Source organism: Argentina silus (assembly GCF_951799395.1).
Source record: "Argentina silus genome assembly, chromosome: Y".
In the NCBI taxonomy this organism is placed as follows: domain Eukaryota; kingdom Metazoa; phylum Chordata; class Actinopteri; order Argentiniformes; family Argentinidae; genus Argentina; species Argentina silus.
The window spans coordinates 23,661,281-23,676,885 of NC_139654.1; the positions used below are offsets into that span (position 1 = coordinate 23,661,281).

General features: G+C 44.8%; 1 protein-coding gene across 1 annotated transcript in view; it reads left to right on the forward strand.

Annotated features, from left to right (window-relative positions):
- Nucleotides 1-4,206: 4,206 nt before the first annotated feature.
- LOC310823765 (protein FAM131A-like) overlaps nucleotides 4,207-15,605 on the forward strand; it is a gene marked incomplete at both ends in the record, with an annotated part of 42,251 nt that continues 30,852 nt past the window's right edge. Inside the window, one exon of the mRNA XM_083696616.1 lies at nucleotides 4,207-4,242. Within this exon, the coding sequence (XP_083552742.1) occupies nucleotides 4,207-4,242 (36 nt within the window). The remainder of the gene's footprint in view (nucleotides 4,243-15,605) is intronic.

Genomic DNA, 15,605 nt, shown 5'->3' on the forward strand with positions numbered 1-15,605 from the left:
CTCACATGGTTTCTCCTACCACTGCTACGCAGATGACACTCAACTCTTTCTCTCTTTCCCCCCCTCTGACTCACAGGTGGCAACACGTGTCTCGGCATGTCTTGCAGACATTTCTGCTTGGATGTCAGCCCACCACCTCAAGCTCAACCTTAACAAGACTGAGCTGCTCTTACTCCCAGGGAAAGCCAATACTTCTTTATCACCACTTATCCTGTGTGGCGAACATCATAGCGACAGCACGCTCCTGTAGATTCTTCCTCTACAACATCAGAAGGATACGTCCATTCCTCACAAGAGAAGCAGCACAACTCTTGGTCCAGGCATTTGTGATCTCCCGACTTGACTACAGCAACACACTCTTGGCCGGGCTCCCCGCCTCCGCCATCAGACCTCTGCAGCTCACCCAGAATGCTGCCACCTGTCTGGTGTTCAATCTCCCCAAATTCTCCCATGTCACCCCCCTACTTCGAACTCTTCACTGGCTCCCAGTAGCAGCTCGCATCAGATTCAAGACCCTGGTGCTCGCCTACCGGGCGGCAAAGGGAACAGCCCCTCCTTACTTGCAAGCAATGGTCCCCAAACCCCTGCCTGATCACTCCGCTCTTCCACCACGGCTGGCCGCCTGGCACCGCCGCCTCTATGTAGATGCAGCAGTCGCGCTACTCGGTCACAGCTTTTCACTGTCCTGGCACCCCGCAGGTGGAAACGAGCTTCCCACTGCTGTCAGGACTGCAGAGTAACTACATATCTTCTGCCGTAGACATGAAGACCCATCTCTTCAGGCTACATCTTGACTGTCCCTCCTAAAGATCTCTTCATCCCCACTACCTCTTCCTTCTTCTAGCATTGTGACTGCCAATGGCCCCTGGTCCTAGCATAGATTTGTTTTTCTTATGATGACTGATGTATAGATGATTCACTTACTTAGACAAATGTACTTGTGTTGTACGTCACTTTGGATAAAGGCGTCTGCTAAATGTCTAAAATGTAAAAATGTACTCATGTTTAGTATTTGGTTGACAATGCCAAGTCTGCGACCCATTGACCCCACCAGACACTGGGTGTCTTCTCTGGTGATGCTCTGCCAAGCCTGTACTGCAGCCATCTTCAGTTGTTTTGTTTTGCCTAAAATCTTATCATCAAGAAATTAAATGCATCTGCTTTTTGGCCCTGAAGAACTCCCTAGTTGCTATGGCAGTATGTTTGGGGTCATTGTCTTACTGTATGATGAAGCACCATCCAATTAATTTGGAGGCATTTGCTTTGACTCAAGATGTTGCTGTACACTTCAGAATATATTCTGCTGCAGCTGTTACATTATCAATTAAGACAAGTCAGCCAGTTCTTGTGGCAGCTACACATGCACAAACCATAGCACCCCCTCCACCTTGTTTCACAGATGAGGTGGTATGCTATAAATCTTGGGTAGATCCTTTTTTCTCCAAATGTTCCTCTTGCAATCACTCTAGTACATGATCATATTCGTCTTACCTGTCCACAAGACAGACCTCTGCAGGATTTTTAGGTACTTTTTAGCTGTAACCTGACCATCCTTTTTGAGGATAACTAGTGGTTTGCACCTTGCAATGAAGCGTCTATAGTTTGGCTGGTGACGTATTCTACAGATGGTAGCACACCTGCCTCCTGTGAAGTGTTCCTGATCTGTGGGACAGTTGTTGTTGTTTTTTTCTTAATAATAAAAATATTTTAAAGCTGTCATTTCTAAATGGTGAAACCAATCTAAGAAAAGAAAACATTGAATTAAAGCTGAGAATCTCTACTTTAACCTCATAGTAATTGTTTGATTTCAAATCCAAACTGTTGGGAGTATAGAGCTAAAAGAAGACAAAATGCTTCCTCTTACCAATACTTATGGAGGGCACTGTATGTGTTTTAGGATGTAGGCCTAGCCTACTACACTCACCGGCCACTATATTAGGTACACCTGTTCAACTGCTCGTTAACGCAAATATCTAATAAGCCAATCACATGCCAGCAACTCAATGCATTTAGGCATGTAGACATGGTCAAGACGACCTGCTGAAGTTCAAACCGAGCATCAGAATGGGGAAGAAAGGTGATTTAAGTGACTTTGAACGTGGCATGGTTGTTGGTGCCAGACGGGCTGGTCTGAGTATTTCAAAAACTACTGATCTACTGGGATTTTCACGCACAACAATCTCTAAGGTTTACAGAGAATGGTCCGAAAAAGAGAAAATATCCAGTGAGCAGCAGTTCTCTGGGCGAAAATGCCTTGTTGATGCCAGAGGTCAGAGGAGAATGGCCAGACTGGTTCGAGATGATAGAAAGGCAACAGTAACTCAAATAACCACTTGTTACAACCAAGGTATGCAGAAGACCATCTCTGAATGCACAACACGTCGAACCTTGAAGCAGATGGACTACAGCAGCAGAAGACCACACCGGGTGCCACTCCTGTCAGCTAAGAACAGGAAACTGAGGCTACAATTTGCACAGGCTCACCAAAATTGGACAATTGAAGATTGGAAAAACGTTGCCTGGTCTGATGAGTCTCGATTTCTGCTGCGACATTCAGATGGTAGGGTCAGAATTTGCGTAAACAACATGAAAGCATGGATCCATCCTGCCTTGTATCAACGGTTCAGGCTGGTGGTGGTGGTGTAATGGTGTGGGGGATATTTTCTTGGCACAATTTGGGCCCCTTAGTACCAATTGAGCATCGTTTAAACGCCACAGCCTACCTGTATTGTTGCTGACCATGTCCATCCCTTTATGACCACAGTGTACCCATCTTCTGATGGCTACTTCCAGCAGGATAACGCGCCATGTCACAGTCCTCAAATCATCTCAAACTGGTTTCTTGAGTTCACTGTACTCCAATGGCCTCCACAGTTACCAGATCTCAATCCAATAGAGCACCTTTGGGATGTGGTGGAACGGGAAATTTGCATCATGGATGTGCAGCCGACAAATCTGCAGTAACTGCGTGATGCTATCATGTCAATATGGACCAAAATCTCTGAGGAATGTTTCCAGCACCTTGTTGAATCTATGCCACAAAGAATTAAGGCAATTCTGAAGGCAAAAGGGGGTCCAACCCGGTACTAGCAAGGTGTACCTAATAAAGTGGCCGGTGAGTGTATATGCTCTGTGTTTCACATTCAGTGTTGAATGTTGCATCTCTGGAAAATGCAACTTTCATTTGATTGACATCAATGTGTGTGTTCTTCCCTCTACACTAACCCCGCCCCTTTCTGGTGTTGGCTGATATCTGCGGGCCGGTGTTGATATCGTCCAATCAAAACTCATTCCGCTTCCAGTTATGAGAAAAAAAGGATAAGGGGAGGCGGAAAAAACGGTCCGATGTATTAAGGCCGGTTTCACGTGGAATGATTGTGTTAGCTCCCTGAAACTTTACTCTGCTGTCTGGTAGTGCACGCGAGGCTTGCCAGTGACGAGAACCCAGTGTCGGTGTGTGGACATCTCTGACAGCACCAAACGAAGGTGATCCCCCACCAGCCGCGCACGAAGCCAAAGCTGCTGCCGCCGCCTCGGAGCTCATAGATTTGCGCTGTCCACCCGTGCTGCTGAAACACAAGCATCAAACGTTCTACCGGTGACGTAGGGTAAACAGAGATTACAGTGGATGTAAAGGTTACAATGATAAACATGCAAAATGAATATGAGCAAACCATGAGCATATCGAAAATGTGTAGGCCCACACGCAAATAAAGCAGCAACAATTAGAACGCACTGACGGTTGGAGTTTTCCTCGCCCTCAGCGTCATTCGAGTGGTGTGAGCAGCACGCCGTATCCTTGCAGAACCCAGCGAAACCTCCGGGGAGGGAGGAGAAAGGAGGACGGAGAGAAGAGAGCGACTGCAAATCTGAGGTACGCTTGCTTCTTTTTGCCGGCGGAGAATATGTTCAATTTAAATACACATCTGCGAAAATGGGCTGTATCGGTTCTAAAACGCTTATTTGTAAGAATGTTTTTCTTAAATGTTTGTTCTGAACCTAAAGCACGTTGGAGGCAACCTGATTTTCGCATTCGTGCAATGTGGGTAGGCATTAGCCTATGTTGTGTGAATGTCGGTGCTTAAGTCATGTGTACGGGAAGTCGGGAGGTTCGAGAGGTTGCAGGAAGAGGGGGAGGGTGGATGTTTAGCAACGCGACGCCGCGAGAGCTGATGGCTTATTGATGAGCGCGAGGCAGGGGATAAGATGGTTTTGACTCCATTGACCCAGTTTAGTGGGAAGGTAAGGTAGCATAGGTCTATTGCTTTTATCCTATCGGATAGGCTAACGCATTCTCACTATCATAATATTGCTATTATAAACATTGACCAGTCACTCAGAAACGCACTACTGCATTGTGGCATAGCTATAGCCTGAGACAAGCTTCGTCGATTGACAGTGTCGTGCTCTCCCAGTTGTTTACACGATTCATTTATTTACATTTATGGCATTTAGCAGACGCCTTTATCCAAAGCGACTTACAACAAATACATTTGTTTAAGTAAGTGAATCATATATCCATCAGTCATCATAAGAAAGTAATCAATGCTCAGACCAGGGGCCATTGAAGCTTTTTTTTTTTTTTTTTAAACAGGAGAGAAGCTTGTAGTGGGGGTGAATAGGTCTCTAGGGTTAGTACAGGGGGGTAGTGGGGGTGAAGAGGTCTTTAGGAGGGATTCTCCCGTCTGTCAACCATACCGTTGGATGTTGTCTCCATTCCACTTTTTCCTCCCTGCTGTCCCATTTATTGACTGTTCATTTCGTCGGGGACTTGCAGTACAGATAAATCACATGCGTCCCACATTCATCCATCCACGTGCCGCAACCCCAGCATCACTCACTCTTTCTCTCTGCTCACTGGCGCACACACACACACCTTCTCCTCACCTTACTCCATCGCCATCTCGCATTACCTTGCTCTCTCTCATTATATGCGATCACTTTGTGCGCGTCGACATAGGCTCCTGCTAGATTGTAGTGCAGGTTTGGATGAGTTGGGATTGATATACTGAAAAATATATGCAACGCTCTCGTGATCAGAGTTTTTTATCAGTGTATGACATCACCGCGGGGCGGAACTTGACCTAATTATGTTGATTTCCTCACGTCTCTCCAGTAAGTCCGGAAGACAGGAGGGGAGGTGCACGGCCATGGTCTACCTGTTTCCACGACAACGACAGAGAGCGAGCCACCTTGGTGCACAGTGTAAAATAGGAACTTGCTCTTGAGGCAAGACGCAATAAGCCTACGCCTACACCTCACACCGACGTGTAGGCCTGGATCTAAGGCTACATAGGTCTATCTAGGGAGGTACGCAGATAGGCTACACTATTGCACTGATGTCAATAACCTTTCAATTTACCGATTGTCGTGCTAAATAGCACACAGCTCATTGTTTTAGAGCATGCCTACAGCAGGTGTTAAAACTTGCGTGAATCCTCAAAGTCGTAATTTCACGCAGAGCGACGGGATGACATGCATATTGTTTTGATTCGAAAAGGCTATTGATTAAGGCTATTTAGTTCTCATATAACTACGTCAACGGTTGGTTTCGTTTTGCACTGTGATATAATTGGCATAGTAGTTCTGTAGATGTCTTTTCATTACTATAGGCTACGCAAGCCGCTCAACAAGCGTGAAAAACTGAATTGTTTGCAGAGTACTTGGCAGATAGCCAGACACGCAATGTACTGTGCCAGTCGGTATTTGTTCAGCCTAACACGGTCCCAGCATCAGGTCGAACAATACTTAAAACAATACTTTCATTACAGTATGAGTAGAGATTCCGAGATACAATACACCCCAAGGCATTTGATATCAACACATCCAATTAAATGGCACATTGAATTCTAGTGGACGTAACTTGAGCTTGCTCGCTAATGGAAGGTACATGGGAATGAATGATGGGGCCAGTTTGAGCTCAATATCAGTGATGGCTGGCGACTAATCGAGCGAGGAGTTCGTCTTTTTCACAGGCTGTAACTAGAAACGGCTCTACTGAGAGGAGAGACACACATTGACATTTAGGTACAACCCTGATCATTGAAATAGCCTATCCGAGATGTTGTAGGAAATGTTTCAATTCAGTTTACAATAGGCCTATTCGTGACATCCATATTATTATTATTTTTTACAAATCAATTTCATTCCAATCATTTGGGCAAAATCATCTCAATACAGAAACAAACCATTTTACATTTTCCTGAAAATCTCTCTCTCTCTTTCTCTCTCTCAGTATCCCTTGAGGGGAGCTGTCCTTCTGTTATACAGTATGCGTCAACTTGGTGACTTTAGACTCCAAAGTGAATTGAGAGCAAAGAGAAGGAAAAAAAATGTGTACAGTTAACATTGTATGACTGAAAAGTTACCGGAACGTGAAGTGCTTATTTCATTCATTTGGCCAAAAGGTGGTGTCTGAAAAGGGTTGTATCCTACTCATAGAAATATAATCATTCTATTTCTATGGTTGTAGCCATGGAAAGTTTACCCCTAACCCCATTTACCACAATTATATAATTACTCCTGTGATTATAATCAAAGTCAGTAATTTATTCGAGGCGTTATTATCGCACAAATCGTATTCGTCTCCTTTACTAACATAGTGTAGAGTAGGCTACAGAACCGATGGATGGATCCCAAACGATGTGCTCACCAAACTTCACGCAGTTAGTTTGGGTGACTGGCGGCTGGCCTATGGTTTAACCGCAAGATTGACAACTGAGTTTTAATTTCTCCTCTTTTTATAATTCTCTTCGTTCTTGATCCTGCCTCTGGTGAACGGTTCACTGCTGCGTCTCAAGCGTGTGCAGCATGCCGTGGACGCAATATGGCTACCTGACTTTGCAGACGACCAAAGGGACATTTCTAAATTAAGATGAGGCTCCATGTATTGCAGAGGGGAGCGAGAGTGTCTATTATTTTTGGTTTTTGGGATTGGAACTTGTCTGTTTTCAGGGGCTGGTCTTGGGCCACGGTGCAATACTCAATCGGTGTTCTCTGAGCTCCAAAAGTGGAACTCCGCCCACCTACTTCTGGTCAATGAAAACGTCTGAAATTAGGGATTTCTTCAAAATAAAAGCGCCCACGTTAAACTTCTTTAAGCATTTAGAAATAGTTAATATGGATTAAGTGTCGTGGAATTCTATGCTAAAATACTTTGAAATAAAATGCCAAAGACTAGAGCTGATGGTTTCTTCAGGGACTTTTATTCCAAGTAACAAAGCCGAGGTGGTTCGCGAAGCATCCTCCCGTTTGCCCCTCAGCACACCATATTTAGGTTCCATCCCTTATATGTAAATCATTTACACCTTCTGGCTGTTCGCCACCAATATCTTTTACCTGGTTCCTACACCCCCTCACGGTTTGGTTTCCCCTCCCATTTTTAAAGTCAGTTATCAGGGTGTAACAATATTGGTGGCGAGCCCATTGTGATTATCTAAAAAATAATATATCAATCATCTTTATTCCATACAATACTTATCACACAATTATACATGGTTATATATGTCTATATTTACTTATCACACGATTATACATTATTTTGAGATACAACTCAAGGGTCAGGTCAGATGGTTCCCAGCATTACACGGCCCTGAACGCCAGCAGTTTATGATCAAACGTATCTGGTTAGACAGTATCTTGTTTTGGTTGGACAGTCTTCAAAAATTAATTAAGGAGACCTTGAGTGCTTACTGGTGTTGGACAGCAAGCACTTCAAAGACCATCTTTTGCACACGACTCTTGCATTCAGCACGCTTCCGCATATAATGGAAAATTACAGCAGTACAACAGTTCAGTGAAAATACAGTACAGTATTCTAAGTTAACTTTTCCTACAATCTATTAGGTACTAATCATCTAACATTATTTTTTCTATCACAGGATATACACTCACCTTATGATTTATGTAGTACATTCTTTGGCATCCTTATGATTATGTAATGCATTCTTTGGCATGCTAGCATGTTTTTGTACACTACGAACATTTACCATATATTCCCCCCTTTGGGACTTTACAAGTCCCACATTACACACAATTGTTCTATCAGAAAAGTAAAATGTGATATCAGTATGTTTGTGTGCAGGCACAAACACATGAGTACATAACATGATTGCAGGCAGGGGCGAAAAACCTGGGCCTTTCTATACAGCCTTACTGATCGCCAGGAAAATTCCCCTGCGGTTCTCATACCATCCAACCAATCCTGAGCAACCACTGTTCCAAGTCTGAAATCGTGCATACACCCTCATGAGTGACCAATTATTTTACACAGTCATACAACAATTAGAAAGAAAAGAAAGAAATAAACAACCTGACAATGTAAGGGATCATCCGTTGTGTCCCTGAATCCTTCTTATTATTACCTCAATTAAACTCTAATATTGGCAGTAATAAGAAAAACAGCCACTATATCAAAATATCAAATATGCAATACTCGTTACAAATGTGATGTTTTAGCAGTATTTCTTATGCACTAGCAACTTGCCCACCGGTTGCGTGGCTATGTATTCACAAAATCATAATATTTCTCTAACATGATTATTCACTGAATTTTGCTTTCATGATTTCCAACCTGGCTTTAAGTGCCACAGATTTATTTTCTTCCCAAATTTTACATCCACCATTCCATAATGAAACAACACTCAATGTTCCTGAGCACAGGTAGATTTCATGTCGTCCACTAAAGTTCTTTGGGTTTAGTGAGTGGAGAAAATAGGTCGAAGCAGGGCTAGGGAATTTTGCCCAGCACTGCAGGACGACCTGCCGCAGCAGTTTGTAGTCCGTCCTGCCCACGCTGAGGCCACCTACTGTTGGTATTTTTATTTCTTCAATGTCCTCAATCTTCGTAAGGGCAAAAGTGTCACAAAAGTCAATTCCTGGGTTATATCCCAGAGGTCCACTAAGGTCCCATTTGACACCATTGGACACATCGCTATCAGGTGAGTCACAAATATTTCCAAGGGGGACATAGTCATCATATGGCCAGCCGGCAATGTTCACTCCAGGGAGTTTCTTTCTTAGCGAATGGAGCCGTGGTATTCTTGAGTAGGTGTAGGTCACTGGGTCAAACAAATCTTTGGGTCGTCCTTCAAGATCCAAATACTGTTTAAGCTTGAGAGTCATTACTGAGAATGTAGTCGATCCCGTCGTCGTCTGAGGAGGAAGAAGACTCACTGCCTTCCTCCTCCCAGTCAGGGACAGGGTACAGGTCTGGTAGCCCTCCAACTCTGTTGACCGCTATCAGCGCTGTCCCTGCTGTCGCACTCATTTGCTTAATTGTACTCTGTACAAAGAGAGATCTCAAGAGTGGCATGATACAACAAAACATTACTCCCAGCACTGCAATCAGTATCGCAGTCATTACTCCCATTTTTGCCAACATTGCTCCCCATTTTCCGAGGCTGTTTTCCAACCAATCTAATTTCCCAAAGTCTGTGCCTGCGTTTTCTTTCACTTCCTGTCTTAAGTTTCTTAGTTTAGTCATTGCTCTGGTAAAACTCCCTGCAGGATTGGTATTATTAGGAATGAATGTGCAGCACTGGTCCCCAAACATACTGCACACCCCGCCTTGTCTTCGGCCATCAGAAAATTGAACGCCTGTCTGTTCTGCCATGCCATTCTACTTGTCTCTCGGACCTGCTCTCCCAGGGCTGACAAGGCATCATCTGTGTAGTTGATGAACCTCTGTTGATTGTAATAGATTGCGTTTATCCAATCCACATTTTTATTTATCGTGGGCCAGAGGAGAATTGATTCAAATCCTGCCAGTACCTGGCCTCTTGCCTTGGACTTGTCGGGTACGCCTCTAGGTACGCCTATGGCATCTATATAGACTGCGGGATCTGGCTGATATGCCCTTTTTCTTCTGATTCTTTGCTTAGTCTCACCCTGATCTGGTCTGACTTCTTGCTGATCTGCCCATAGACTGGTGTCGTTCCTCATCAAAATTGTTACAGACTGGACTAATTTAACTCGAGCACATATCCCTGACCAGTCAGCTGGTAATGTTGCCCTTAGCTCTCCTCCTCCACATATCCAATAGTAATCTGCCACTGCCTTATTCTGGTTGAGATATAGATCAATTAGTGGTATAGCCCCAGGAGCCCCTACTGCTTTCACCAGCGGTCCAGAGCAGTTCCTCTGCCTATCCTGCTTCGGCGTCCCTTTTGCCTGGTAATATGGTGTTGGCAGGGGTAGTTCCTTATTCCATGGTACGATACGCCATGTGACGTGACAGTTCCATTTAAATTTTCCCAGGTTTTTGGTGCCATTTGTTGTGTTGAATGGTCTGTTGAAGCATTCAACTCTTGTTTCCGCTCTATTGAATAGTGTCCCGGAATCTCCCTCTTTTTCTCGTCTATCCTCACATCTATCTTCCTGCATTGGTCTCTAACAGTCTGATTATAGAATCGATGATATCTGGGGTCTCTAAAAGTCTGGCTGTAGAATGAAAGATATCTGGCGTTGCTTAAGATACCCAAACATTCGGCTGGGCAATAGGGTCGCTCTGATTCTTCCAGGTGACAGTTCCTTTGCTTAAACTGTGCACAGGCCTGGTATGTGTGTGGGTTAGGTACAACTCGTAGCCTTTTGAGTGGCAATGCACATGAGGCAATCCCCTTCTACCACCGACTGGGCTGTATACTCTACCCATTTGTACCAATCATTTTGTCTAGCCTGCTCCCATAATGGATTATCCTTGCCTTCTCTGTCGTCATCTATTTCTGTGTTAACCTGTGTGTTGGTAGTTGTTCTGATTTTTGTTGTGTCAGGTTCATCACTTCTACCTTTTTTATTGGTTTTCCTGCTTCTAGTAAAGGCACTTTCCCGGGGGACAAACACTCCCCTATTCTTCTTTCTTAGATGTTGGTCGTGGTGTTTCCTGACTAGGGGTAATCTGTGTCTGGTTCCCAATGTAGGGCACTAAAGTCAATAGTAGGGAAGTATCCTTCCTGCTCTGGGTCTGATTGCCTGTCATCTGTGTTTGCTCCGCTTCCTAAGTCAATTCTAAAGGCAGGGCCTGTTCCACTTGCGATAGCAAATAGGTTAGTACTACTACTATGCATAGCTGCCCCTCCCCTTCAGCTGGAGGCTGGGTCTCTGACCCTGATACCGCTTCTGTACCTGCTTCTTCATGTTCCTGTTCCTCCTGCGTGGTCTCACTTGTTTCTCCATCCTCATCTCGGCACTTCTCGGGACTCTGGTGCAGTGATTCAGATACCAGGTTAGACTCCCTCTGACCTGTATTGCAGTGGGGGTGGTTCGAACTACCTCGTAAGGTCCTTCTCTCCTTGGCTCGTTCCACTTCCTCCGAACGATCCTGATGTACACCTGGTCCCCTGGTGTTATTGGATTGGGCAAGGGTGGCTCCGGCTGCCTGTTTTTCTCCTGTGAATGTCTAACTTTGTGTATCTCAGTTAATTGTTTCATCTATTGCTTTAGTTCCATCTGGAGTTGTTCCAGTGGGGGTCCTTTGTAAGGTCCTCTTAGTGTTGTCATGGGTCGACCCATGCATTTCATGCGTGTTTCTGTTTCTTTCTGCATGCGGTAGCTCATTAATGCAAGTGGCAGGGCATCCACCCAGTTGAGCTTTGTGCTGGCACATATCTTGTTCAGCTTTGTTTTGAGGGTTCCATTTATTCTTTCTCCCATCCCTTGTGATTGCGGATGGTAGACACAGCCCAGTCTTTGTTTTATTCTTAACTGTTGTATGACTTGTTTCACAGTTTTCTGAATAAATGCTGCACCGTTATCTGAGCTAATCTCATTAGGTATTCCAAATCTGGGTATTACTTCTCTTGTTAGGAATTTAACCACTGTTCCTGCCCCTAAGTCTGCTGATGGCGTTGCTTCTACCCATCTGCTGAATCTATCTATGACAACAAGCATGTATCTTTTCCCATTTACCTTTTTTATCATATCTACATAGTCCATTACTAAATGTTTGAATGGCCCATCTGGAACCGGTATGTGCCCTAAGGGTGTTGTGATTCCCTTTCTTACATTGTTTTGCGTGCATACTGTGCATTCTGCTATTTCGTTGTCTACCATTGCCTGTAAATATGGTGACCAATATCCTTGAAGTTTTATTTTTCTCACAACTTCCCCCCTTGCGCAATGGTCAAAACCATGCGCATCAGTGATCAAAATCCCCAGCAACACCGTAGGTGCTACTATTGTTCCCTCGTGAGACCTCCAAAGTCCTGTAGAGTCGGCCTTTGCCCCCCTTTGAAGCTACATGGATTGCTCATATGGCCCCGCATTCTGTTGCATGTGTATGATGTCCTCCGGCTCCGGTATTGGTTCTACCAATACCATTGAGGCCAATACAGCAGCCAGAGGACATCATACGCATAGAACAGAAGGCGCACATTTTGATGCTCGTTTCGCCGCTTCATCCGCAGCATTGTTTCCCTGGATAAATGTAATCATTGCCTTTCTGGTGTGCCTGGCATTTAATGATGGCTAATCGCTTTGGTTTCATCATGGCCAACATTAATTCTTTGATTTGTTCAAAATGCTGTATGGGTGATCCATCACTTTTCAAAAACCTTCTCTGCTTCCATACTGCTCCAAACAGATGACAGACTCCATGCGCATACACTGAGTCAGTAAAAATCTTCACTGATTTGCCTTTTCCCATTTCCGTCAGTGATTTTAGTTCTGCCAGTTGGGCAGAACATGGTTGTTGGCAACTGTCTGTCTTTTCTTCTTGGAATGACTGTCCTATTTGTCTAACTATGCCATACCCTGCATGATTCCCTCGGTGATCTCCATGAACCATCTACAAAATATGTCTCTTCTGCGTCCAGTAAGGGTGTTGATTCTAAGTCTGGTCTTAACCTGGTGAATGTTAGCGAGTGTGCTATACAATCATGTTCTTCCCCTTCGTCTGCCAATGGTATTAGTTCAGCCGGATTGACTGACTACATCTTTTGATAGTGATGTCCGGGTATGTTAATAACGACAAATATGACAGGTTCCTAGCCTGCGTCAGAACAAACCTTCCCTGCTCTAACAGTTCCACTGTCTTGTGATGTGACCACAAGCACGGCCAGTGCCGGCGCCCGTTGCATTTCCTTTTTCAACGTCTCAAATGGTATTGTTGCATCTTCTGTCCATGTCAAAGGGGCTCTTAAATTCTGCTGACCAGCTGTTTTCATCAGCTCTCTCAGGGCTACTGTTTTTATCGCGTAGTCCTCTATCCAGTCTCCGCTTAAATCATAAATCTATCACCGTACAGTATTTGGCCGTTGGAGGGACATTTGTCAACAGTGTGTGAGGATTTGGTACTTCCGCTGGCCAATCGTGTACCACATAATTTACTGCTCTTTGGTCATGTACCAATCTCCATTTTAAAATTGGAATAAGGGGGGTATTGCACGGGCTGTTCATTCTTTCCAAGACTCCCGTTGCTCGCAATCTCTCTGTTTTGCTTATTCCTTCCTCAGCTTCAGGTTTCATAGGGTTCTAGGCTTTTCTGGGTACACTGCCCTGTTTAGTGGTTATTTTTATAGGGCTTGCTGATTTTACGAAGCCCACATCTGTGTCATGTTTTGACCAGAGGCCTTCTGGAATCTGCTTTTCCATGTCATCTTGCAGCTGAGTGTCTAATTTTCCTTCCATCTGAACTTGTTGTTTGACCGGTATGGTTACCTCCTGTGGTATTCCAATCATAGGCGTGGCACATAGTATTTTTATGAACTCTTTATCTGCGGATTGTTTTCCCTGGGGGTTGATTGTTTCTCTCCAACCACTCTTGGATGCCGCCTTTACCATTGGTCCCAGATCTCTTGCCCTATACCCTTTGTTTCCCATTAATAACACATGAGGAGCGGCATCGGGTACATCATACCATTCTTGGGTGAACCGGGATTTATCTATCTGCATAGCTGGTCTTTGTCTTCCCAATATGATGTATTGAGACATTATTGGGATGGTTAAATCCTTTGTTCGTTCCAGCCAAATTTGCTCCTGGTGTGGGTCACAATTTGGATCAAACTGCATGGTGCAGTGATGGTCAAATCGTGGTTTTTGTGCATCAGGCAATTGGGCTTCGATAAACTTTCCCTATTTTAACCAAGTTTGTTCTACCGTATTGTTTATTTTTCCCAACCAATAGACGTTTGTGTCCTGATTGCTGTGTTTTCTACATTTACACCTTCTGGGGAGCACCATATTTTTATCCCCAGTGTGCATAATGAATCCCTCCCCTGGAGATTCACCGGTGTTTGGTCAGAGATCAGTATGGGCAGGGTCGAGGCTCTGTCTCCTATTTTTAGACATACTGGAGTTGTCATTTATTAGCTGCACTTGACCTGAGAATCCTACTGTTTTAACAGATTTTCCTGACGGTGAGGTGAGAAGCATGTTTTGGACCTACACAAGTGTAGGTAGCTCCAGTATCTATCATCATGGGTATGTCTCTATTTGAACCTGCAGCATTGGTTCTTGATCAGCTTCTGTGGTTAACACTGGAAATTGACCCTCCCCTTTAGGATTCTTTGGGCACCCCTAGTAACCGTAATTTGTTCCCCCATAAGGATTGGCTGGTCCTTGCGGAGACTGTTGCTGGTGCTGGCTATAGCCTTGTTGTCTATTCTCCCTTGGCTGACATGGATTAGTTGTACATTGCCTTCGGGTGTGTCCTGGTTGTTGATATCCCCAGCACACGCTGGGTGGGCCTCTCTTTTGGAACCCTCCTTGGGGTTTTTGCTTGCCTCTCCATGGCTGAGACTGCTGGGGCTGCTGGGCAATACACATTGATGACTGGTACAGAGGATTGCTCTTGTCCCTGAGGCCTCGGCACTGGAGGTGGTTCTGATGTGGCCATGTGTGGAACTGATTTCCCGGTTTCAGCGGACATCAACCTCTTGTGTTTTCTTTTTGTTTTTTTCTGTGAGTTCCCCCAATTGGAGCTGTGTCAGCTTTCTCTGGACCTCTTTTTCTTGTTCTTTTTGTTTCAGTTCATTTTGGTATTTTTCCACCGCATGGACTATATGATTACAGAACTCTTTGTGCGTCTTTCACGTGAGTCCTACCACATCCTACAACAGGCTTCTTACCGGGGGAGACATGGCTTCCACCACTGCAGTCCTGAACAGAGTTGTCATCAGAGGGTTTCCCTCTGGGTCTGCTTCTGTCTCTTGTTTCCACCTCTTCAGTTGATTGTGCAGGTATGTGGCACGGTTCTCAGTTTCTCCCAGTGGGTCTCCCTTCAGGGTCTTAGGATCCAGCTTTTGGGGGTATTCTTCTCTCAGAGTTGGCCACATCGAGGGTCGGTGTTGATCAAATCCCACCCCATCTTGTGTGTTACTGTCCTTTGCCGGTCCCAGTCCACATGGCTGGAGGATGTACTCCATCTTTGTCACTCCTAGCACCTTGGCCAGCAGGGCCTTGAGGTCTCCTACCGCCAGCAGTTTCTGCATTGTCTCTTCCTCAAAGATTCTAAAAATGCTCCCTCATGTACGTCAGGTAACCTGCTGATTATCCCTTGCATGTCTTGCGTTCCCCAGGGCACATAGTGTCCCTTTGATCCTCTTATTTGGATGGGGCACAGCTTTGCTTGGGATTGGGTGTCATAGCCCAACCTTTCTGACAGAACA